The 22,948-nt window shown below is 46.5% G+C and overlaps 2 protein-coding genes across 3 annotated transcripts in view; one reads left to right on the top strand and one right to left on the bottom strand.

Annotated features, from left to right (window-relative positions):
• SPI1 (Spi-1 proto-oncogene) overlaps window positions 1-3,065 on the bottom strand; it is a 55,604-nt gene extending 52,539 nt beyond the window's left edge. Inside the window, exons 1-2 of the mRNA XM_075502611.1 lie at window positions 1,829-3,065; window positions 1,591-1,696 (exon numbers count right to left, since the gene is read on the bottom strand). The gene's annotated coding sequence lies outside the window, so the exon portion shown is untranslated. The remainder of the gene's footprint in view (window positions 1-1,590; window positions 1,697-1,828) is intronic.
• SLC39A13 (solute carrier family 39 member 13) lies at window positions 2,901-22,946 on the top strand. 2 transcript variants are annotated; one of them, XM_075502607.1, is made up of 11 exons: window positions 2,901-3,100; window positions 8,619-8,727; window positions 9,944-10,243; window positions 10,672-10,785; window positions 12,436-12,557; window positions 13,786-13,938; window positions 19,257-19,346; window positions 19,717-19,767; window positions 19,980-20,112; window positions 20,248-20,347; window positions 21,878-22,946. In XM_075502607.1, exons 3-11 carry the CDS (start codon window positions 9,976-9,978, stop codon window positions 21,951-21,953), a joined length of 1,107 nt encoding a protein of 368 aa, XP_075358722.1. In that variant the 5' UTR covers window positions 2,901-3,100; window positions 8,619-8,727; window positions 9,944-9,975; the 3' UTR covers window positions 21,954-22,946. The 2 variants fall into 2 exon arrangements, with proteins under 2 accessions (XP_075358722.1, XP_075358721.1); XM_075502606.1 differs by lacking the exon at window positions 8,619-8,727 and having other exon boundaries at window positions 2,902-3,100.
• Window positions 22,947-22,948: the final 2 nt, after the last annotated feature.

Genomic DNA, 22,948 nt, shown 5'->3' with positions numbered 1-22,948 from the left:
TCATTCCCCAACCCTGATGGCCCACGAAGCCCAGGTACCGCGCTGAGCTGTAAACTGCGATGGCAAAACAAGTCATTACCAAGCTCTCGCTGTAAGGTGCCGTGTAACTCCCAGCGGCATTTGGGTATTTCACAAGGGCCACTCACGTAGTATTACCCTTGGGTTTAATCGCTTGTGTCCAGTAGCTGTGTGAAAGATCAGATCTAATCTACCAGGTTAGAGCTTCTTCCCTGCCCTGACGCTGGTGAAATTCCCTGTTTCCCCCCTGAAAGCCGCTTTCGCTCAAAGCCCGGCAGGGAAAGGGGAAGTTGGTCCGGGCCCAGCGATGTCGTTTTGCAGGCAGGCAGCACCGCCGTGCGGGGCTCTGCAGAAATACAGCTCTGGCAGCGTGGCCGCTTTCCCCCGCACGGCCCCGAGCTGCTCCCCGGCACCTGCGAGCCGCCAGCTCCAGAAACCTCAAGAACCAATTAGCCAAGTGAGCGTCAGTGACCTTCATTTGTCCTTTTACATGTATTCCGTCTTGTGTTTTCAGCCTGAACGCTCTAAACGGATTTTTCAGATTGGTGACCCAGCCAATAATGCACTACTTCATCGATCAAAGTAGGACTTTAAAAAATAATAATAACAACAATTAAAAACTCAAAAGTAGTGCTTTTAAAATGAATCTGTTTGCAGCATTTGCCATTAACTGACCGATACTTTTGAGTGACTGAATTTTTCAGTAAACAAATGATTTGCCCCAAAGATGTGCCAAGCTCCACTGGTATCTCTTGGCTTTTGTGGATGCACAACACGCCGGCCTTCGGGGGCTGTGCATGAGGTGTACCCCATGCCTCTGTCTTCATGGGTGCCAGTGAGCTATAATGCGTTTACATTTTTTTTCTGGAAAGCTGCTTTGATTCCACCATTGCCCCACTCTGGCAAGAAAGACACGAGAGACCACAAAGATTGTAAGCAAGGGTAAGCGTTGGACACGCCCAAGTAAAGACGTTAGAGTGGCAAGAACATCAGTTACAAGTCAAAGAGAACTGGATATATGGTGACAGGTTTTGTTAGAGAACTGGATATATGGTGACAGGTTTTGTTAGTCTGCCTTTAAAAGTGATGTGGTTTTTTGTCTCCTCAGCTGAGGAAATAATTCAGTACAGAATACAGAAATCTAAATGTCATTTTCCAAGAAATGAGGTTGAAGTGGCTCTGTGGCTTGTGGGAGGCAGGAGAAGGTCCCAGATCCCTGCTCCAGTCATCTAGTTGCTATTGTGACAAAATACCAGCTTTTAGACCCAGCCTGCTGGACTCTGATTTTGCCATGCTGATCTCTAGACTATCACTGAAGGTTCACTATACAGCCACCAACTGGGAAAAAGCTCCATCTGATGCACGGTGTATTAGCCACCTGATGACACAAGCTACTGAGTGCACATTTCATCCAGAATTCTTCCCGTGTTGGCTTACGGCGGGATGTCATAAAACCTGAAAGTCTTGGAGTGAAATCCTACATCACTGAAGTCAAAACCAAACTCCCCCTCATTTCTCTGAGACCATGATGCCACTATTGATTGCAATACTCCGAAATTCTCAGTGGTTTACCTGAGGAGGTGCCTGTTGTAACTGTGATGATCGCGGGTATGATCCACCAGCACTGGAGGAAGGCTCAGGAAGGCTGATGATAGTTATGCAGGCAGCAGGAAGGTGGCTGTGGAACACAAGAACCATAAATCTTACAACTTGAGAACAAAATGCAAAATAACTTTTCTTTAAAAATTCACTTGCAGAATCCTATATAAACATTCTACTTGCAAGTGAGAAAGATGTAACCTTTCTTAACCTGCATTTGCAGGGCAGCAGCATGTAGGATTATGTTCCCGTTACATGAATGCAGAAAGAGCAGCTAAACCAGTGCAGGCGACTGCGGCTGACTTAATTCCTAACTCCTGCTCCAGGGCATGACATTGGTATGATGTAATGAGGCTCGGACAAAACTGTAGAAAGAAGTGTCAGCATCAGCAGTGCCTCCTTGGGGAATGGGATTCATTCTGAAAATTGGAGTGAGAAACAAGTTTTGTGTCTCAGGGAAAATGGTAAGAGATGTAACTAGAAGGTACATCAGTACGTTTTGGGAAGTGTCTGCATTGGAAACCTTATAGCTCCAGACTAGCTCAGCTTGTATAAAAGTAAATCTTTGCTCTCCTCCGACCTAGTTTCTCGAGCACATGCACTTCCTGCACATCTCTGTAAGAACCGTGGATATTCTTCACCACTAATAGTCAGAACACTAGTGCTTACGGAGCTCTGGGCTTACACAGGTGTCATCATGAAGGTTGCAATGAACCTGTCAGGAGGAGGCGAACAAGTTTAAAAGCTGTTGTATCTTTTAAAAAGATTTGGAGGCCAAGTCCTAGAGGAGGCTGCCATACTTCCTTCTGCTCTAGCAACTTCCAGAAATTCTGCTCAAAACCAGGTTTCCCCTGTGCTCGTCATTACGCATCTGTAGCCCAAAAAACGTGTAATGCAATTAGATTAAAAAAAAAAAATGTAAGAAGATCTCAGTAAGCATATGCTAGAAAGACGGGCCTTCCACAGCACGCGTGTTTCTGTCCTACTGCCCAGAAGCTCGTACTGGGGCTATGTAAAAATACGGCACTATCTGTAGGGGAGCGCACTGCAAAGGGCCGTCTGCAAGCACTTCGTTTCCGCTGGGGTGGGACGTGTCCCTCGGGGGCTCGCCGAGGCTCCCGGCGGCGGCGCTCGGGCCGCTCCCCCTCGGCCGGGGAAGCGCGCGGGGCGGGGGCCGGCACGGCGATCCCCTCTTCCGCCCCGCCGGCCCCGCTCGGGGCCGCCCCGTGCCGCGGGGCCGCCGGGGCCGCGTGCGGCGGGGGGGCGGCAGGAAGCGCGCCCGGCGCCCGCCCCCCCCGCGGCGGCGGCCGGAAGCTCGCGCGGCGGCGGGTCCCCGCCGGGGCGGCGACGCTGGTGCCGAGGAGGCCGGGACCGACGTGGCCGGCCGGGGGAGGCGGAGCTGAGGGGCCGCCGGGCGGGGCAGATCCCGCGCCGAGCCGCGGCTGGATGGCAGCGGCGGCCCGGGGCGCGGCGGCGGCGCACGGTAACGACGGCTCGCGGCCCGGAGCGGCGCGGCCGGGGGGTCGCCGGGCTGCCCCCGCTCCGCTGCTGCGGTGGCGAGGGGGGCCGGCGGGGGGCGGGTGCGGCCGCGCTGCTCGGCCCCGGGCGGCGGCGGCGGGACGGGGTGAGCGGGGGCGGCGGCGGGCAGCGCTGCCAGCAGTGGAGCCGAGTCCGGCCCCGGCGGGGCCCGGCCCGGCCGAGCGCGGGGCAAGTTTGGGAAAGACGTGGGGGGCAGCGCCTGGCCGGGCCGCTGCTGCCGGGAGCCGGGAGCCGTGCCCCGGCCCGGCGAGACCGCGGGCTCCGCGCCGCCCGCTCCCGGGGCTCCGGCTCCCCCCGGGCTCCCGGGACCGGCGTCCCCCCGGTCCAGCCCGCCTTCGCTGCAGCTTGCCCGGGGGAGCGGCGCCGTGTGGCTGCCGCTGCGGGCGTGCGCGGGGCTGGCAGCCCTGCCCCTGCGGAACGCGGCGGAGAAAGTTTTGGAAGTCGCTCCTCCGGCAGGCGATGCCGCGGGAAGGTCTCGGCGCCGGGGGCTGCCCCGCTCCCTGCCTCCCCCGCGGGACGCGCGACGCGGGGAGGTGACCCGGCTCTCCCCCGCGGGAGCCGGCTTCGCGGGCTGGCCGGGGGCTGCGCGGCCACGGTGGCACATGGACCCTGGGGGGCAACTAATGTACGGGTCCAGTAAGGTGCGTGAAGAGGGTTAATTACCCCCCCCCCCCCCCCCCCCCGGCAAATATGTCTCACTTTGCACTGGTCAGCATTCCTCTAACGGCAAACCCGCGCTGCCTGTCCCATCGGACGCCGTCCGCGGCCGTGATGGAAACAATGACAAGAGCGGGGCCGCCGTGTTAACCGCCTGCAGAGAAGAGCTGTGCCGGAGCCTGGCCCGGGCTGGGCGAGAGCTGCGGCACCGGGGGGCTGCTCGGGGGGGCGGGAGGTCTGCCCGGCCTCGGCCTCGGGCTGCCACGGTGAGTGGGCTGGGAGGAGAGAAATCCCACCTAGCCCTGAGGGGGTGAACGCCGTTGCCTGATCCGCAAACTTTCCCCTTTCATCCTGGGTAGGATGGGGAAGGAGTCGCTGTCTCCCAAACTACGGTAGTGTTCAGTCGGTGTTTTAACTGCTTGCCTTGCCAGCTCTTGGGTTTGCCCGGGGTCTGTAATCTGTTCTGATCTGCGATACCCCATTGTTCTTAATCCTGTGCATCTCCAGCTTTTAGCTGTGCATGCTGTGATTTGCAGAAATGCGAGTCTCTGTGGGAAGTGTTTTTTTATAAGGGGGATGGGGGAAAGGGGAAGGGTCCCACCAGAGCAGTGCATTCCCTAAAGATGGGCAGTGATTGAGAGAGAAGGGAGTGCTGGGGGGGGGCACTGGAGGCCTTTTGTGCCTCCGCCGAGGTCAGGGCTTCCAGGAGGAATTCAAAGCTCTCCCACAGGGCTAATGGAGGGAGGCGGCTCATGGAGAATATTTTGGCTGAAAATTATACTTCCTCCCTGGAAAATAACTTTTTTCCATTCTGTGTGGTACTCTTTTGCAACTGTAAGACCAGGCAACTGGCTTCCAGGGAAAACACTTGTAAAAAAGCCTTTTCTTTTTCATTTTTTTTCTCCCAACAACATCTAAAATGTCATTGTGTGGCAATGAGCAATTGTGCTGAGACAGAGATGAAGCTGTGTGGTCTGAAAAGGCAGAGTGTCTAGGAGGGGAGGAGGCGGGTTGCTGGAGGAATCATCGTCGTGTCAATATTTTATTTTCTCTTTTCCAATAGGTTTTTGCCTTGGCATTTTAAGTTTTGTCCGTGTTTTCTCAGGCATTGCCTGCTACAGAGGTGCTCAGTGAGCGCTGTGAGGTGGTGGAGGCCCCAGGAGCCTCCCAGGAGGCGGGCAGGAGCTCTTCTCCTGGCTTGGTGTGTAAATGGCAAATTCTCATTTGTTTCTTCTTCCTGAGCTGGGAAGATGTCGTGTTTATTCCAGTCCTGAGGCTGTTGCAGAAGGAGCTGAGCAGACCTGACTCCTGAATGCTCAGCTTGGAGACCTGCACAGGACACGTGGTGCTATGGAGAGTGCTGCCAGTGGTAATGGTGACCAGGTTCTGATCTGGCACGGCTGGGAGCTGCGATCCCAAACGGTGTTGTTGTCAAAACTGACGAGTAAATGATGCACTGGCTATTTCTGTCCCATGCTTGCTCTTAAATAGGTCATATACCCTTCTTGAGAAAAACACATCTCTATAAACCTGGTTATGTCTCCGCCTCATAGTGACCACAGACTTCTCTGAAAACCTGCAGGTGCTTTCTCTAGAAATTTCTCAAGACCTTCTCTAGCTGAGTTCCTGAAACAGATGCTGTTGTCTAAAATTAGGGGTAGGTAAAGACTTCTTCCACCCTCTGCAACTGTAGTGGCAGAGTATTATTTTCTCTCTTGAGCTTTTTTTTTCCTACTACATCTTGACTGCTCCTTTTCTTCCCCTTAAATATTTGTCTTGGAGCAGCCAGTTTGAGTTTAGAGACTTTACAAACATTAAGTAAACTTAACGTCTCATGAGGAGAGTATACTAATGAGATAGAGAAGCAATGGGGCTATAGAGATTAAAAGTGCATTTTTTAGAGCAAGTGGTTATGATATGCTAGGAAGAAGCAAATGCTGGGAATATGCTCTAAATAATTAGCTGGGCACAAAGATCAGTTCAGGTGTGTCCTGGATGATGCACCAAGTTTCTCGTAGATGTTTTATAAGCATCAGGAATTTATTGCATGAGGTATGGGGATGTTCTTAAGCCACAAGGTAATGACAGTCAGGCAGCACAGGTGTAAAGAAAGGTACTGTTTTTCCCTTGTGTGAGTAACAAGAGAAGAAACACCCATGGGCCACAGAAAGTTGACTGACACAAATGTGAATTAGGCGAATCAGTTTTCTACCCCGTTATGCCCATTTATTGTCCACCACCATCCCTTTTTGGAGGAACCTGGTCCCTTTTGCTGCTGGAAGAAGGACATGAAGCCAGGTATACAGCCTATTTTCAGAGCCCTGGATGTGCCCTTTGTCCTGTGTGCTACTGCCTCTCTCCAAGATTTTGGTCACTTAGTCTCAAAGACCCTTTCAGGTGTCCCTTGGGGCAGATGTGAGTGTGGAGAACAAGATGGAAGAAATTGACCTCTTGCATCAGTTGCAGTGATTTCTTTTCCAGGCTTTCTCAAAAGCTGTTAACTTTGTGATGACAGCGTTGCAGAAGAGGCCAGTTTGTGCCACTTGCCATCATTGCCAAGCTGTGGAGAGCAGTTGTTTTGGTGTGTGTGTTTGCTGCCTCTTCATAGGCATGTGGTGGTTGTATAAATCCTGATTTTTTGCTCTGCTCTTCACAGTAAGCTGTTCTCAGTCATTTTCTAGGTCTAATCCTGTCATAAAAGAAGAGGACATCCATCAGGCCCACTCTGGGGTTGGAAGGGGTGCCCATCTTTTTTTAAATCAGGAAATTCTCTAACTGTAGGTTGTTAAGCAGCAGCTAGTAAGCAGAGGGAAGGCTGTGGCTGGTGTAATCTGCCTGAAGAGTCCTGTCAGCTCCCTGTGCAGGTGCCTCTGTGGCTGATGGCTTCAGCCTGTATGGGTACTTGGGACAGAAGAAGCTGGTCAGTTAGGGGACAGCTAACATTTTAAGAGCTTCCTATCTTTTTGTGTTTTGGTTTGTTTGTTTGTGGGGTTTTTTTCCAAGGAGAAATTTGGGGGATTCTGTGGCATGGTTTTACCATAGCTGTGTGTGTCTGTCTGCATAGCTGTGGGGGGAGCCTGAATCCCAGTGAGGGGAGCCGGAGGGCCTGGCAGTATCCCAGGTACATTTGTGTGGTGGAGGGGGGCAGAGGATGGCATCTCTGGCCCATGAGGCTCTGCTTGCAGTTGTTACTAGTGCTCCGAGCGTCAGCCCAGCGCCTGTTCACGTCAGTGCCTGAGTTGAATTGGTATGTGGAGTGCTGAGAGGTGAAAACGTCCCTTGCTGCCACCCACCCTTCCCTATTGTTTTGAAGTGGTTGTGCCAATAGTGATTTACAGCTGAAAACCTGCTGCTTATGGTAGAGTCCTGCTGGTAGAACAAGGATCTCGCTGGCCTACTTGAATCACAGGTGTAGGGCTGGAGGGACTTCAAGAAGGCATCTAGTCTTTGTAATGAAATAGCATCTGCAGCAGGTGTTTATTCTTTTTCTCTAAAGAAAGAAAAAAACCCCCAAGTGCTGGAGATTCTGCATCATAGATAACCTGTTTCAGTATATCACCACTTTGGCACTATGTAAATTTGTTTCTTCATATCCAGGCTGAATCTTGTTTACCTTTTGAGGTGATGCTACAATGTGGAAGAAGAGTTGAGCACTTTCCCCCTTTCTAGTGACTTTTAATGTATGCAGACAGTTCTGTTCCCTTCAGTGTTACCTTTTTAAGACCAAACACACCCAGGTCCTTCAGTCATTTTTTTCCAGGTCATGCTTTCTACACTCTAATTTTTGTTTGTTTCCACCGGAATGTGTCTGATTTTTGCATCTGTTTTATAAAGAAGAATATGTGAGGCTGGGTGTGGTCTGCTGGCTAAAGTCTCACTTGTGTGGAGTGGAACAGAATCACTGCTTCTGTGTCACACTTACAATGTAGCTACTAATAAGTCCCAGGATGTCATTTGCCTACTGTGCAGGAGGCTTATGTTGCTGACTTGGAATTAATTTCTGAATCAATGTATGCATGTATGCATTTTTTTTTTTCTGGCCCATTGGAGTTACTGTTTTGTCATGTCCATTTGATTTTTATTTTTTTTCCGTAGTATACTGTTTTGTACTGATCTTTACTGAGACTGGTTTGATAGCATGCTATAGGTAGGTCTAGGGTTCCTGCAGCCACATCAAAACACTGCAATAAGATGCTGCGAAATCCTGAGCTGGTTCGAACTTGCTATGTTGAGGGATTTTTTTTCTTGTCAAAAAAAAAAAAAAAAAGTGTTGGGTTTTGTATGGGTCAGTAGAGCTTACATTTGGTCAGATGTTATCTTGCCACAAAAAGTTTTAGTGGTTCTTCCACAGCTAGCCAAGCCAGTGTCTTCATTGGTTCCTTCTTGCATCCTCCCTGCTCCTGATGTCCATGGTCCCTGTGCTTGAAGCTCAGTGTCCTCCTTCATGGGAGCCGTGGGACCCTGTCCTTTAATTTTCTTTTTGGTTGCTTACTGCAGCTGGGCCTTCCTCCTGCAGTGACTTAGTTGGGGGACTGAAATTGGAAAAGGGCCAAGCCTTTAAGAAAATAGTTTTTCCTGCTAGTTTGTTCTGACCCCGCTCGCTCATGGAGTCAGTCATGAGCATGGGGAGGGGATGCTTCATGAGGGGATGGGGGGAACGACAAGGGGCAACACTGCCCTCTTCAGCTGTAGTGAGCCCTTAGATTGGTTCCAACACCCTGGATTTTGACTTGATAATTTGAGGCCCCTTTCTGTCTGGCTGTTACTTAATGCTTTGCTATCTTTATCACTTTCTTATCTTATAGGTAACTACAAACTGATCATTTAACTTGATCAAGAATCTTTCAGAGGATTGAAGTTACTGGTCTGTAACTTCTTAAGTCTTCTGCCACCTTTTTTTTTCTTTTTATAAAGGTAGGTGAGGCATGATGCTTCTCCAGCCTTCTGTGGCCTTCCCATATTCCTGTAAATTTTCAAAGATGGTCACTAATGCTTCAGAGATTACTTTGACTGGTTTCTTACATGCTTTCAGGAGAATGCTGGTATTCCCTCTCAATCTACAGCTGTCTTGTGAACATTTGTTAAGCTGTTCTTTTCTAACCCACTCTTTTCTCCCATGTCCAGATTAATTTTACTTGTCACATTTCACTTTTTCGTCTGGAGACTGAAGGAGCATTTGTACTTCAGCCTTTGTATCATTGCTTTCCTTTCCTGTTTGCCAATGAGAGTGTAATTATCTTTATTTTCCTCTTGTAACATGCCTGCTTCCCTCCAGTTTTCTTGTGACTAAAGAGTTCTTAGTAACAGCTGTGCTGATTTTGACTAAGAGACCATCTAACCCAGTATCCTTCTAGGAAAGAATAAAAATCAGACAAGTATATATGATATTTTCCAACTACTATTCCAGCCTCCAGCTCCTTTCAGATAAGGGGATTTCCTGAGTCTAATGTGAGCTAACCATGAACAATCAATAGATTTGTCTTTCTAGTACTTGTCCTGTCTTTGTTGAATCCATGTAAAGTTTTCCATCATTTTTGGAGAAGTACCTCCTCATTTTTGGAGTAGTACCTCCACACAAGTTACCGGCTGGTGAAGAGTCACATTTGTTTGTTTTGTTTTGAAGCTGACTCTCGCTGGCTTCATGTGATGGCTGTTAGCACTACATCTGAAGAGACGGTGAATAATCTACCCCTGTTCACTGTCTTTATACCGCTCATGATTTTACGGACCTCTGTTATGTTGCCTGTCTTGCATCCTAATTTGTTACATGGATGCTGGTCCATGGCAAAGAGAAGACTTATCTGGGTAGCATCTCTGGTCAATACCTTTCTCTGAAGCACTGAAGGGCAAGGACAAGGGTACTTGGAGTCCTTGTCCAGTCCACCTGAGGGGAGATGCTGAAGGCCAGACTCTTTCACAAGATGTCTCGTGCAGTTTCATACACCTGACAATAAACAGCCTCTCTTTAGTGCTGTTTTGAAATCAGGAAGAGTTTCAGATGTTCCATATGGGGATACATACCTGTGCTAAGATGCTGAGGGAGGGGATGGTGTGACTGAGGCCGTTCCTCCGGGATGGCGGGAGGGAGTCTCGGCACGCTCTCAGAACTGCTCTCCCCTGCTCTTTTCAGAGATTGGCCAGCCTGGCTGAGACCACTTAGCGATGACAAAACAAAAGCTTCTGCTTGATGGGACGCTCTCCTTGTTTCTGGTCGTGGCCTGTGAAGCTCAGCAGCTCCCGAGGAGTCATGTTGCTGCTAGTTCTGGTCCTCTGTGCGAGAAGGAGGCAGAGTCCTGGGGAAACCTTTTCAGCAGCGAGCGGCTGGATGCCTGGATCTGTTCCCTCATCGGTTCGTTCATGGTGGGGCTGAGTGGGGTCTTCCCCTTGCTGGTGATCCCATTTGAGACAGGAGCTGCTCTGCGGTCAGAAGGTAAGCCTGCTACCTGCATTAGCCTTTCTGAAGCCAAAAGTCCTGGGTTGTGGCTGAACGGCACAGTGATGAACAGGACGTTGTCACGGAAATACTGTCCTTTACAATAGACAGTCCATTTCTGGTGCTTCAGTCCATACCTGGCAATTTGATAGGGAGCCCTTGGACAAATGCAAGCCCTGGCTGGAACTTGTACAAAGAGTATTGTTTGTTTTGCACCTTGCTTGGTCCAGGACCTTCCCACACACTGCTGTCCCAGCCGCATGGTGCAAGGGCTTTTTTTGCACTCCAGCTATTTGTTTCGTGCTCTGCCCTTTGAAAGCTTGCTTTGCAGATGCTTCCAATTTAGGTCTCTTTGTGCAAAATCTCAGCTGGAGATGTTTTGGCTCTCGGCTGAGTTGTGATCAGTTTTTTTTCCTTTTTTTTAGCTGGATCACACCGTTTGAAGCAGTTGCTGAGTTTTGCAATTGGTGGACTACTGGGGAATGTGTTTCTGCACATGCTTCCCGAAGCCTGGGCCTACACATGCAGTGCAACGACAGGTATGAAAGCCTTATGTGCTTAGAAGCAGTCCACGCAATGCCTAGTGCTACATTTTTTGAGCCCGTTCCATCGTGAAAACACAAGACCAGCCAGGCTGGGTCAGCCCAAAAACTAGACTAGGCTGGTATTCTCTTTCAAACAATGTGTGAAAGCAAATGCCTAGGGAAGGATATAACAACAATAAAAACACATGTAATATTTCATCTTTGTACTCTGCAGTCCTCCAGAGATTTTGAGATTGGAGGCTTCCTGAGTTAGCTACGGTTTCTTTATGTTTAGTAACTTGCAATGGATTTCTTGTCTATCAACTTTTCCTATCTTGCCTTGGACTCCTGTAAATCTCTGTTGATTTTTCCTTTGTCCTTTCTGTAAGGAAAGGGAATGCTTCTTTAATCTGATGGGAAGTTATGAATGTGTGTGTGGTCTGGTACATGAACATGTGCACCATTTCAGGTGAGGATTCTGCCGCATCAGATGCATCTTGTCTATAAATCTGCCCCTATAACAGTGTTACTGCTAGAGCCTCTTTCTTGGGAATAACTGGGGCCCCTCTGCTGGGTACTTCTATGTGTGGGAGCCCAAATGTGTTGCCCTCTTAATCTTTGCTCAAGGAGAAGTCATAGAAAATTGTCCATACTGGGGGGGCAGGGGGAGAAAAAGGAAGTGCAGGTGACAGAAACCTGTGTTCGCCAGTGAACTAAACGCTGTTTGGGTTGGGATAGAGCTTGTGGTATCGGTGTATCTCCTTCATCCCTCAGATAGCCAGGGTTGTTGAAACTTGTAGTGATTGTATCTCTCTGCTTCAGCAAACTGATAGCATAGAAGGTGACTGCTACAGCATCCCGCCTGTTGAGAAACCAATAAATCATTTCCCTGCTGAAAATGTGAGAGAGGGAAAAGGATGCCCTGGGTTTCCCAGACTTCCTTGCACCTATGTCCTGGGATTTCAAATCTGCTGGGCCTTTGGTCCTCCTCTTCATCACGGCTCTGGCACTGCCAGCAGAACCTGCTGTCCTTTTTTTTTCCCCCTTTCTACAGTGGTTCCCAAATGACTCTGTCTTCCTGCTCTACTTGTTTGCTTCTGCCACACTGTCCTGAAGCTTAAAGGTTTCCTTGACCCATGTAAGCCCCATTACAGAGTCATTCTGTTCTTCCACTGCAATGCAATCTCCATTTCTGCAGCCAGGCTGAATGGATAATTATCTCACAAGCTTGGCTGTAATTGAAAAGAAAGTTTAGAGCTTTGGGCTTAATAACTTGCCCAGGTGTGGCAGAAAGGGGAAGGTGAGTCTGTAGCTCCACTAATGGCAGATTTCATGTCAGGGCTTGCTGCTCAGTAGATACAGCTGCAGGATTTTTGTTGATGTAATCTTCACTTGCCTCTGGAGCTCAGGGAAATTCCCAGTGTTGTCAGGAAATATTCTGGATTGCACTATTGAAGCAAAAGGGGTGGGGGCTCTCACTCTGAGTGTCCTGAGATGAGGATATGTGTTAGATCAAGAATGAGCAAGTTAAACTAATTTGCTGTGAGATATGTTTGCTCGTTTCTTGTTTTTTGTCTTGGAATTGCTGGTTAAACTGTCCAGGGTGGGGTGGGTTCACATGTGCATACTTGATAGCAATATGAAGATTTCTCTCTTGTCCCTCAGGAGAAGGGCAGAGCTTTCAGCAGCAGAAGCTTCTGGGTCTCTGGGTGATAACTGGTTTCCTGACCTTCCTGGTGCTAGAGAAGATCTTCCTAGAGAAAGAAGAGGAGGAGTGCCCTGGTGTGGTAAGTTAGCAGCCAGAGGGGAGGGAGGGCTGTTATGTTTGGAGCACTGTACTAAACACCTCATCGGCCCTATCTGACAGGCTCAGCAAATGATCCTGAAGCTGTGAGTAGCTTGTCAATGCCCTTTGGGAGCTTTCTGCCACTTCTTTGACACTGGTCTCTAGAAGAAGGTATTTAATCTCCAGGCTTTGGTTTTGTGGTTTTAGCTGAGATTTCTCACCTCTGGTCTGGTTTTGTTCTTGATGTGGTATGTGTAAAAGAGAGCTCCCCTTTTATGGGGACTGGGAGCTGGAGCACTCTGCAGATGTGACTCTTGCTCAAGTAAGCTTTGAGGGATGACAGCTTGTTGATGCATGTTCCACTGAGCCATCGTGACTCAATCCCCTTGTGGGTCCTCCGTCAGGACAAAGACCAGCCTTCTTTTGGAAGGTGTTCCTCGCTTCCCACTCTTCTTGGGTATGGCCTGGATCAGGCATTTGTTTGGATAACTTTGTGTGGTAGAAGGGATTTATGGTTGGCCAGGTAATACTAAGTAATGGTTCAGAGGAGAGTCGCCCAGCTGCAAAGGGCCAACGTAGACAGAGGTATCAGAAGCTAATTCCTCAGACATCTATGCAACTCCTATAGACTGTTCAGTGCTTGCTGTGCCTTGAGAGGTGAAAATGCAGATCAGGCACTGCATAAGAGCAATTAGGTGTACTTTGACTCAACATGAGACTTTAAATAAAGTCTGAAAGGAACTCTAATCTTATTTACAGAGAGACTGAAGTCTGAGCAATCCCAGCTATAGAATAATTCTCTAGGCTTAGTTATTCTGATGCACCAGAGAGAGCAAGACTCTTTTTTCCCCCATCCCCTGCCCAGATGGAGTTGTATTTCTCTGGGCAGCAGCTGCCAGCAGGAGTGGTAGGCTCAGTCCCTCTCTTTCCAGTGGAACCTGGCTCATGCCAAGGGGGCGTGACTCCAATTCCTCCTCTCTCTTTCAATTTTCCTTCTCTCGGTAATTGGGGAAGTCTTTGTTCTTGTTGTCTCACAGTACAGATGTCACAATGCTCTCTGAAATCTGTCTCATTTCTGGCAGTTCTTGTCATTAAACTGGGGTATCAAAGCTGCTGATTTGCATTGTAAGGACAAAAGGATTAAGGGTGAAGATTGTATTTCTGACCCTGATTCATGCTCATTCATCACTGACAAAAAGGCAGTGACAAGTTGTTTTCCCCTAATTTAGGGTTGTGATTCCAAAGCACCAGCGGGAAAGATTCCCAATGGAAGTGGCTACCCCCTGCTGAAGGTGGCAGGCCAGTCCCAAAGAGCAGGAACAGGTTCCACTCAGTGTAATGGCTCCTCTCTCCAGTCTTGTCCAACAGGCAACAGAATCAAGGTAAGAGACCCACAAACTGACCTTCACGTCTTATGTTTTCGGGGCACATATTTTAAAATTCAGTCAGGAGGATGAGTTGTCTGTGGAAAGAATTGTGCCTGAGTGAGGAACTCAGTGTTTGAGTGAGTTGTGCTTAATTTTGCTCTGTCAAAGTGTCTGTCCAAGTCACAGCAGGGAGGAAGTAGAGGACTTGGGGAAAATCTGCATTGCAGCTTATGCAAAAGAGGCAAAGTCGCTGTTGTGAAGGCGTAAAGTCTGTATCTTTATTTGCTTAAATTTTTGTGCCATGATTTCTCTGTTCTCTAGTGCCTGCATTGTACCAATTGTGAGCTGCACATTTCCTTTGAAGGCACCTTGGGAAGCGTTTTGACAGTTGAAGCTGTAAAACTGTAGAAGTTCAGTTTCTCTGATTAGCAGTTTATCTACTGCCACAAAGGGCTTCTTGTCCACTTCTGCCTCCAAACCTGTGTTTCCCATCGCTTCCTTTGCACTGGACCTCATCTGACCCCACAGTGAGCCTATTCAGGGAGCTAAACAGGCAAAGAATTTGCTTTCCCCCCCGCCCCGTCCCTTTCCCCCCTGCCCCGTCCCTTTCTGCGGCCCCCCCCCCCCCCTTACCTCCCCCCTTCCGTCCTGTCCCCCCCCCCAGGTTAATTTCTCTCCTAACTTAACTTCTTGGATCAGCTTGGCATGTAGACGGGCAGCCTGTAGTGCTGGGATAAGGGAGATCAGCAAGCTCATAGCATTGGAAGTGGAGGAAGGAAAAGGAGTACTGTACCATTGGGCAGTGGCTAACCTTTAGATTGGCTTTGCTTTCAGTTTTATGTTACTATCTTTGCACTACGGAAACCCCTGTTTGGGTGAACATTACAAGCAAGAGAGTAAACGACTTCTTTGGCAAAGGAGGACCTATAATTTGAGTTTGAAAGCCCATAAAAATGTGCAAGATTGTAGGAGAGTAACTATGAACAGAAAGTGTGGTTGCACAAATTAGCCCAAACCTGGATATGTGGTCAGTCAGAGGCTCTTCAGTCTTTCTATTTTAAATCTCTTTTGCTGTAACTTTATAGCTCTTACTACACAATGTGAAAGATATGGTGAAGTCACTGGGTATTTTTGATATCTGTCACATTCATGTAATCTGTACAGGACACTGCACAAACTGCAAGGTGCCGCGTTAGTGTTTTTAGAGATGACAGTGGTGAAGAAACCAATATTACTCAGTTATGAAATGTTGTGTCATTATTTTAGAAAGGTTTATATAAGGAACTATGGACTTAGAGGATGGTTAGACTACCACTGATTTCAAGTAGAAATGAAATGCTGATGGGGACACAATTGCTTAGGGTCTGGTCCTCATGTAAAAAATAATAATTTAATTAATGCTAATTGATGTGATCTTATGGAAGATAAGTTCTTGTCAACCAGACATCTTTTCCCTGCCTTTTATTCAGTCATAAGATTGTTTGATAAAGGTAATGACACTGACAAATGTAAATAAAACAAACTTTCTCCCACATTCTAATAAAACTAGTACTGCATGAAATCAACTTTGCTAATCTTAGCTGTATTAAAAATCAGTTATTCTATATTATCAACAGGGACTGGATTAATGCAGCCCCCCTCAAATCTGTTCACTGGTGGTTTGTGATTTTTCTAAGTGATTATTTATAAAACCAGTATATCTTCATATTTGCAGATACTACTATATTACTTAAATGGCACATTGTGACTGCATGAAATCAGTGATATTGGCTAAACTGAGTAACTTCATCAAAAGAGCTGAATTTTTAACATGTTTTGATACACGCAAATATTAAGGAATAGATTAAGAAAGAATGCAGATCATATTTACAAGATATGGACAGTTTCAAGTAGTCAATGCCTTGGAAAAAGGTATGAGAATCACAGTAGGAAATTGTTTGAACACATTCTTCCCTTGTGATGCTACAGTCAGGAGGATGGGTGAGTAGGAAATAGTATGTAAGAGAAGAAGCAAATGTTCCTCTTTCTATATAGCAATAACGAAACAGCTATCTGACTTCTTCCAGTGGTGTTATTCACAATATCCAAAATATTACTGATAATTTGTAAAGGAATCAGGAAAGGGCCGAAATAATTATTTTAGGTTTGCAGTACGTGATAAGAAGTGGTTTTCTTCAGTCTTTAGCTCTGTAGACGTGACGGATCAGGGGTGACTTAAAGTATACAAATACACATGTAAAAGGCATGACTAAATTTGAATAGTTAAAGCTATACCAAACAGTAGCAGACTAGAAATCAAAGACAACTCTGTAACTGAGGGTAACTTGCCAGTGGACCAACTTACCTTAGAGACATAGTAGATTCTTTGTCACTTGTGGGCTTTAAGCTGTGATTTAAGCTGCTTTCTACGAGGTACGCTATAGCTTAAGAAACAACGGGCTTCGTGCAGAAATTGAATGAGATTCTTTCAGTTGTGTTATGTAGAAGGATTTTAAAGCTAGAAGGGCTCTCCATGGTCGTCTAGACCTAACATGTCTGTTCAGTCTTATAGACTATTGTCAATATGCATGAAACAGAAACTAATGAGTTTATGTGGGTAGTTTTAAGTTTCTACCTTCTGAGCATATAATCTGAATATTTTAATAGTCTTTCTGGTAGGGGGGAAACTACCAAAACTATCAAGCTATTCCTGCGTTGTTAGCCTGTTTCCTTAGGCAACAACATAAGCAGTCATTCCATCTGTCTGTCCATCTGTTCTGCCCTTCATTTTCAATAACTTTTGAACCCATAATTAATTTTACTCGAGAGGATAGAAGTCTTGAGGGTAATAAAATTTCTGCAAGTTCCATAAAAATCAGCATGGCAGTAGAGGAGGAATGCAAACGAATGCCCTATTGAAAAACTCTGGCAGAACTTAGATGTTGCATGCCGCTTGGCAGGTCCAGCTGGTTGGCAGATCTGCAGGTAAGTCTCACTGCCCCTGCCTGCTGGGGAAGTGGCTGTCGTGCAGTGCAGTGTGGGGAAGGGACATGCAGAGAAACAGTGTTGCTGGAAGTGAGCAAAGTAGGTGCTTGCAAAGGAAGGAGAGAAAGCCATAGCAAGCCAGACTACTTTGGTTCTACTATTCACTCAGTAACCCCCTTTTTTCAGAAAACAAAAAGGGAAAGATACTATTTAAACAAACAAACAGAGTCACCTTTCAGGGCTTAATGATTAGTAAGCTGTAATCAGTCATCCTTTGTCCATATGTATTAGAACTTCTGCTCATTAGCTGCTGCTGTAATAATTTGTCCTAGCTTGAAAACTGCAGACAGGAGGCTTCCTTTGCACCCCAACATAGATCAGTTCTGTCCTGCATTGCAGCCTTTATTCCCTCAACGAGTAAAAACATTGTAGAGTACTTTTGCCTTGCTTATTCTTTCTTTTTCCCTGTGGCACTGGGGTCCTTGCTGATTTGTAGAAATATGTTTTATTGCACAGTGACATTAATTCTGAAGCATGAACGTAAACACACTTCATCTGGCTGTGCTCTTTATGAGCAACGAGAACATCCTATTAGGAATTTGCAGAATGTAAATGTCAGAGGCTCATAACTGTCAAATCAACCCAATTTATTTCTGAGCACTCCAAGGCTTTGCTTCTTTCAGTGACAGCTTTTGCCCAAGCCACTGACAAGAAAAAGTCATAATGTTTTAATCATGAAGTCTATTTTTTTCCCTATACAGTGGTATGGAAAGCATTTTTGTGTAAAACTTATGTGAATAATTATTATTAGCCTGTGGGGAAAACACAATCACACAAAATCCCAACATGAAAAGGAGAAGTTTTAGACAGTCATATTTGACTGAAAATGAGGAATGAGACGTAAAACTGCTGTGTTCACGGGTCTGCCTGCATGCATCCCTTTGTGTTCCCTTTCTTACAAAAACATGCAGGGAACTTCTGCATCCGTTGTGGAGATGTTACTTAGATTATTACTTAAATGTGATCTGTAGTTAGGCTTTGCTTAATTCTTTATTTTCATATTTAATCATCAATGCACTTTAAAAAGTTTAGAGCCTATAAATATATGCTGCGATTGTGCAGTAGAAGTGCCCTGCAGAAAGGTGGTGCTTTGGAGAGAGAGACTCGACAGAAAGACCCACCTGAGCTGTGGCATACAGACAGCAGGAGGAAAAGATGCCCCAAGCAGAGTTTGATAGAAACAGGGAAGAGCAGAAGACCAAAAAGGGCTCATGAAACCCATCAGCACTTGTGTTTTTCCAGCTGAACTTTGGCACCTGATGCTATGGTGAAGTAAGAGGTTAATGCCCCGCGGTTTCTAGACAGTCTCTCTACTTGCTGGATGCTGCCCTGTATCTGGAGTTAATGTATGCCAGCTTAGTTCTTGCAGTCCAGAGACAGCCTGATGTATTGGCTAACACCTGGTTTGATAATAATTAAAACTGCAGTGCTGTATAGTGAACTGCAGTGTCTCAGGACCCACACACAGTAGTTTTTGTTAAGTCTAATGGAAAAAAAACCAAAAACCTGTGAGCAAAAGGGCTGGGGTGGTACCCTCATAAATCACTTTGTCAAATACTCAGAATTGTCTGGAGATGACCATAGTTAGCATGATAGGGAAGTCTAACATGGAGATTGACTTGTGAGGAAAGAAGCTGCTTCTGCTTATAATTTTAAGAAATGTGTTTATATGCAAATGCATATAAATGCTATCCAGCCTTCTAGTAGGTGGTTTTTTTGGTGACTGTCATCACTATCTTCTCTTTTGATTCTTTGTTAAGGGAAAGCAAACCCACAAGCACAAGCTTTTTTAGTACAATGCTTGAAGATTTGTTTAGTTATAAAAAGCAATTTCAGCAACGTTTGTTCTGTTGCATTGTTCTTACCAGCTTTTGAAGAGGAGATATTTAACAGTTGGATATTAACGTACATGACTAGAAAACAAGGTTAGGTCATATTTGAAGCCAGTCACCCGTGTAAATTAGTGTTACCTAAAATTGGTTCGATTTAGAATCAGATATATTCTTGCATTTTGGTTTTCTTCTTTTTCCTTTATCTCTTTCTGTTTCTAGAGCTCTTTGTCGTTTGCATAAGATGATTATCCTAATCTCAGACAATACTTGCCTACCCCAAAACTTAGTTTACTCTAAAACTGAACATAACATTTAATTTGTACTTGAGCACTGACATAGTTTAAGATCTTCACCAGAAGTGCCATGTCCCGACCTTTCCCATCTGATCGTGACTCTATAACCTGTGTCTAAGCCATGTGCTTTCTTTTATCTTGTTATGTCTCTTCCTTTATCAGGGGCTCTTCCTTCTCTTTGCAGATTAGTGGATACCTCAATCTGCTGGCCAACACCATTGATAACTTTACACATGGCCTGGCAGTAGCAGCCAGCTTCCTGGTTAGCCGAAAGGTAAGGTTTCTGCCACCAGCTGTGTACTGAACTGGAGAGGCCCATTCTCAAGGGTGATGCAACATGCAAAAAAACCCAAAGATGTGAGGAGTTCCCTTCTATTTTCTGGAAGTTTCTTAGAAAATGGAGACTGCAGTAACAAGCAACCCTATCCTGACCCTCTGATGCAGAGCTTCTTCAGACTCGGGACATGTTAGTCATTTGTACTGGCATTAGGGGAAGGGTTAGCTCATCTACCCTTTTGCTGAATAGTTTTAAACTCTGAGTAACAAGCCTTAACTTGGAGAAAGGGGCCTTGACATGCCAATGAAAGTCTCATCTCTCAGAGCTGGGTGACTGTTTCCTAACCGCCTTCTCTCCTCTGCTACAGGTTGGGTTCCTAACCACAATGGCCATTCTCCTGCACGAAATCCCACATGAGGTGAGAGGGCTTTGTATCCTGCCATCATGAGGGATTACAAGGGTGCTTCATCTACTAAGAGGAGGGCTGGATCTGGTTAACATTTTCTTGTCCCTTTGAAAGCTGGCAACATGGAAAACTAGAAACAGTCTTGAAGTACTGGTCTTGTTACGGATGGCCTTTGTGACTGAGAATGTTCATATTCATTAACTGTCAGCTCTTGGTTTCCTTAGGTTGGAGACTTTGCAATCCTACTTCGGGCTGGCTTTGACCGCTGGAGTGCAGCCAAGATGCAGCTTTCCACAGCTCTGGGGGGGATTCTAGGAGCCTGCTTTGCAATATGTGCTCAGTCACCAAAAGGAGCAGGTAAGGTTCCCTGGGACCTCTGTAGGAATGGGGGGGGGAGAGCGTATCGTCCCCATGTGTGTATCTTCTTTCCCTTCTCTGTTCTTTCCCATGGTTTTGTCTCAGTAATAACAAAAGCTTTCTGTATTTGCACAGGGGAAACAGTAGCCTGGATCCTCCCTTTCACTTCTGGAGGATTTCTGTATATTGCCTTGGTAAATGTTGTGCCTGATCTTCTGGAGGAAAAGAATCCTTGGTAAGTGCTCCCTCCTGTTCTGCTGCAGCAATTCTTTGCTGCCAGGGAGCAGGGATATAACCCTTCCCCATGCCTGTTCTGGCAGCACATGAATGCCAGCTTTCCAAATCCCATGGGCAAGGCTGGAATCTCAATAGACTGCTGTGCTAGCTAGTGCGTTTATGGGACTACAGAGACCCTATAAAACATGAGAACCTTCAACTGGGTCAGTCCCAAAGATTGTGCTAATGCAGTATGTAGCATGACCAGCTAAAGCAGGTTGCTCAGAAATGTGTCCGGTAAGGTGACCCATTCCCCAGTCTGTCTTGTCAGCTTCTGGCACGTACTGGTTTAGGGACTGTCTGAACCAGGGCCCCATCGAGGTGTGTGTGTCTGATAACCACATGTGAACCTATCCTTCACACGCTTCTCTCATCCCTTTTTGACGCTATCTGTTACTTTGGGCCTCTGCAGTCTCCCTTTGGCAGCAAGTTTGCATAGTTTGACTGCACTGCATTAAGTGATGCTTCTTATTATTTGTTTTTTAGCCTCTTGCTTATTAATTTTAATTACATGCCGCTGTGTTGCTGTGTGAGTAGAAAATAATAATTTTCTTCTCTTTATCATTCAGCATTTCATAGTCTGTTATTGTATCCCACCTCAGCCATCTCTCTTCTACACTGGTATATATATTCTGGTATATTTGGCCTCCCCTCGTTTTGTCCCCTCATTCTCCCCTCAAGAAACTCTAGTTTCTTGCAGCCTGATTAAGGCTGTAGCAGGTCCAAATCCAGCTGTACCACAGTAAAGGCCCTTTCATATCTGCTGGCAGAGCTGCCCCTGAATGTTCCCTCCTATTTCAGTTGTAATGAGACAGGTAACTTCAGTACTTTAAATAAGAAACCTTGGCTCACCTAGTTCACTTTGACTGAAACAGTTAAAGAAGTGCTGAAAAAACAGCTCCACAGCTATATCTGAGGAGGCAGGAACCTCTGGTGGAGAAATGCTAATGACCAGTTGGGAGCTTGCTTTTGGGTTGGTAACCTCTTGTGCTGGCAGAGCTGTTGGCAGAGTGTGCAGAAGTGGTAGGTACATAGTCACTTCAATCCAGCATAAACATGAGATGGTGCTAAAAGAATGGCAAAATTCATCAGCTTTTTAAAAATTTTATTTTCATAACTGTTGTTGTTAGCTGGATGAGGTCCCTAAAGTATCTGTGAACATGCTGAACAAGTGCTGGTTCTCTTGCGACAGAAAGGACAGGAATATATACCTGGGTAGCTGCACAACTGAATCAGCTTAAATTGATTTTGAAACCTGAAGTTGGGCCTTGCAGCTGAGTGGAACAAATACCTGTCAGTTTATAGATGACGACTTTGCTTGGGGTGCTGGGAAAGAGTCTTCTCACCTGAATTAGTGGCTTCATACAGCTGTTGTGTTCTCCTTGTGGTAGATTTGGAAGGGCAAAGAACAAACCATTTGTGAGCCTCTACACTGCTGCCTATTGGGATTGGTCTATGGCTCCTCCTAATTTTGCTGTTTCTTTCCCAGGAACTCACTGCAGCAAATTCTGCTCCTGTGTACAGGCATTACAGTCATGGTGCTACTCTCGCTCACAACCGAGTGACCTCTGCGCAGACCTCATGATGCCTCCCAGAGCCATCACAGTGACTCTGAGCTGTTACAAAGCAATAAGGAACACTAATGTTACTTCCTATGTGTGTGCGTGCAGATCTGGCTGCTAGTATGAGAAGCAGGTGAGAAAGAGGTCTGGGTGTGCACAACTTCGTTCCCTGGCTCTCCTATCCCTGTTCTGCTAAAATCCACACATCAGGGTTTCCATTTGGTTTTTTGGTTTTTTTTTATGGAGCAAAAGATACAGTGAGCAGAAATGAACTGAACAACTGCTGCACAGTGAATGGACAATGTTTCATTTGGTTCATTCTGATGGAACTGCACCTCCCAAGCTCTTGTGTGAAAACAACAGAGGCGATTCCTGTAGCTGATGAAGAGGAAGGACTTTTCCTACCACTCTAAGGGCTGGAGGCAGAACAGGGATGGCAAAGCAACAATAAACTAACAGCTTTAGCCAGAACTCCCTACCCATGAGAAGTTATGGTGCTATGAGACAGAGGGGAAAAGACCCTTTCCAACTTGATCTCCGGCTTTTCATGGACATCACTTGTTCCTAAAGGTAGTATTAGCCTCAGCAGTCCAGCTCTTTGGTCTATTTTGTATTTGTTTATGTTGAAATCGAGCCAAAAGCTTGAGGCACTTTAGGATAGGTCACTACAATTAAATGGCTCAGCTTGCAGATTACTTGCCTCAGCCCTAACCACTCCAATAGCCAGCACAGCCTAACTGTTTATCTGAAAAATGGTCAGTAAATGTTTCTTCTGTTGCCATACTACCAGCTCACTTACATATGGAAGGAAAGCCATGTAGTTGTTGCGACTGAGCTCCCTCTCCTCATGACCATTAGCTGAACATGGCTCTGAGCCTGCTCTTGAGACCCGGCTCACCTACCATCTGCCCCACACCACATTTCAGAGCTCTCTTGATGTGTAGCATGTTAGCCCTGCCTGGCATGCTACAGCAGCCCTAGACTATCATGCCAGAGGG

This window comes from Mycteria americana, chromosome 5 (genome assembly GCF_035582795.1).
Source record: "Mycteria americana isolate JAX WOST 10 ecotype Jacksonville Zoo and Gardens chromosome 5, USCA_MyAme_1.0, whole genome shotgun sequence".
Taxonomy (NCBI): domain Eukaryota; kingdom Metazoa; phylum Chordata; class Aves; order Ciconiiformes; family Ciconiidae; genus Mycteria; species Mycteria americana.
Note: the sequence above shows the minus strand (reverse complement) of the source record. Positions and strands in the feature narration are given on the sequence as shown.

Coding starts and splice junctions, on each gene's coding strand:
- SLC39A13 (XM_075502607.1), top strand. CDS start 9,976: ATGACAAAACAAAAGCTTCTGCTTGATGGGACGCTCTCCTTGTTTCTG. Junction 10,244..10,671: donor AGCTGCTCTGCGGTCAGAAG/GTAAGCCTGCTA, acceptor CCTTTTTTTTAG/CTGGATCACACCGTTTGAAG. Junction 20,113..20,247: donor TCAGTCACCAAAAGGAGCAG/GTAAGGTTCCCT, acceptor GTATTTGCACAG/GGGAAACAGTAGCCTGGATC.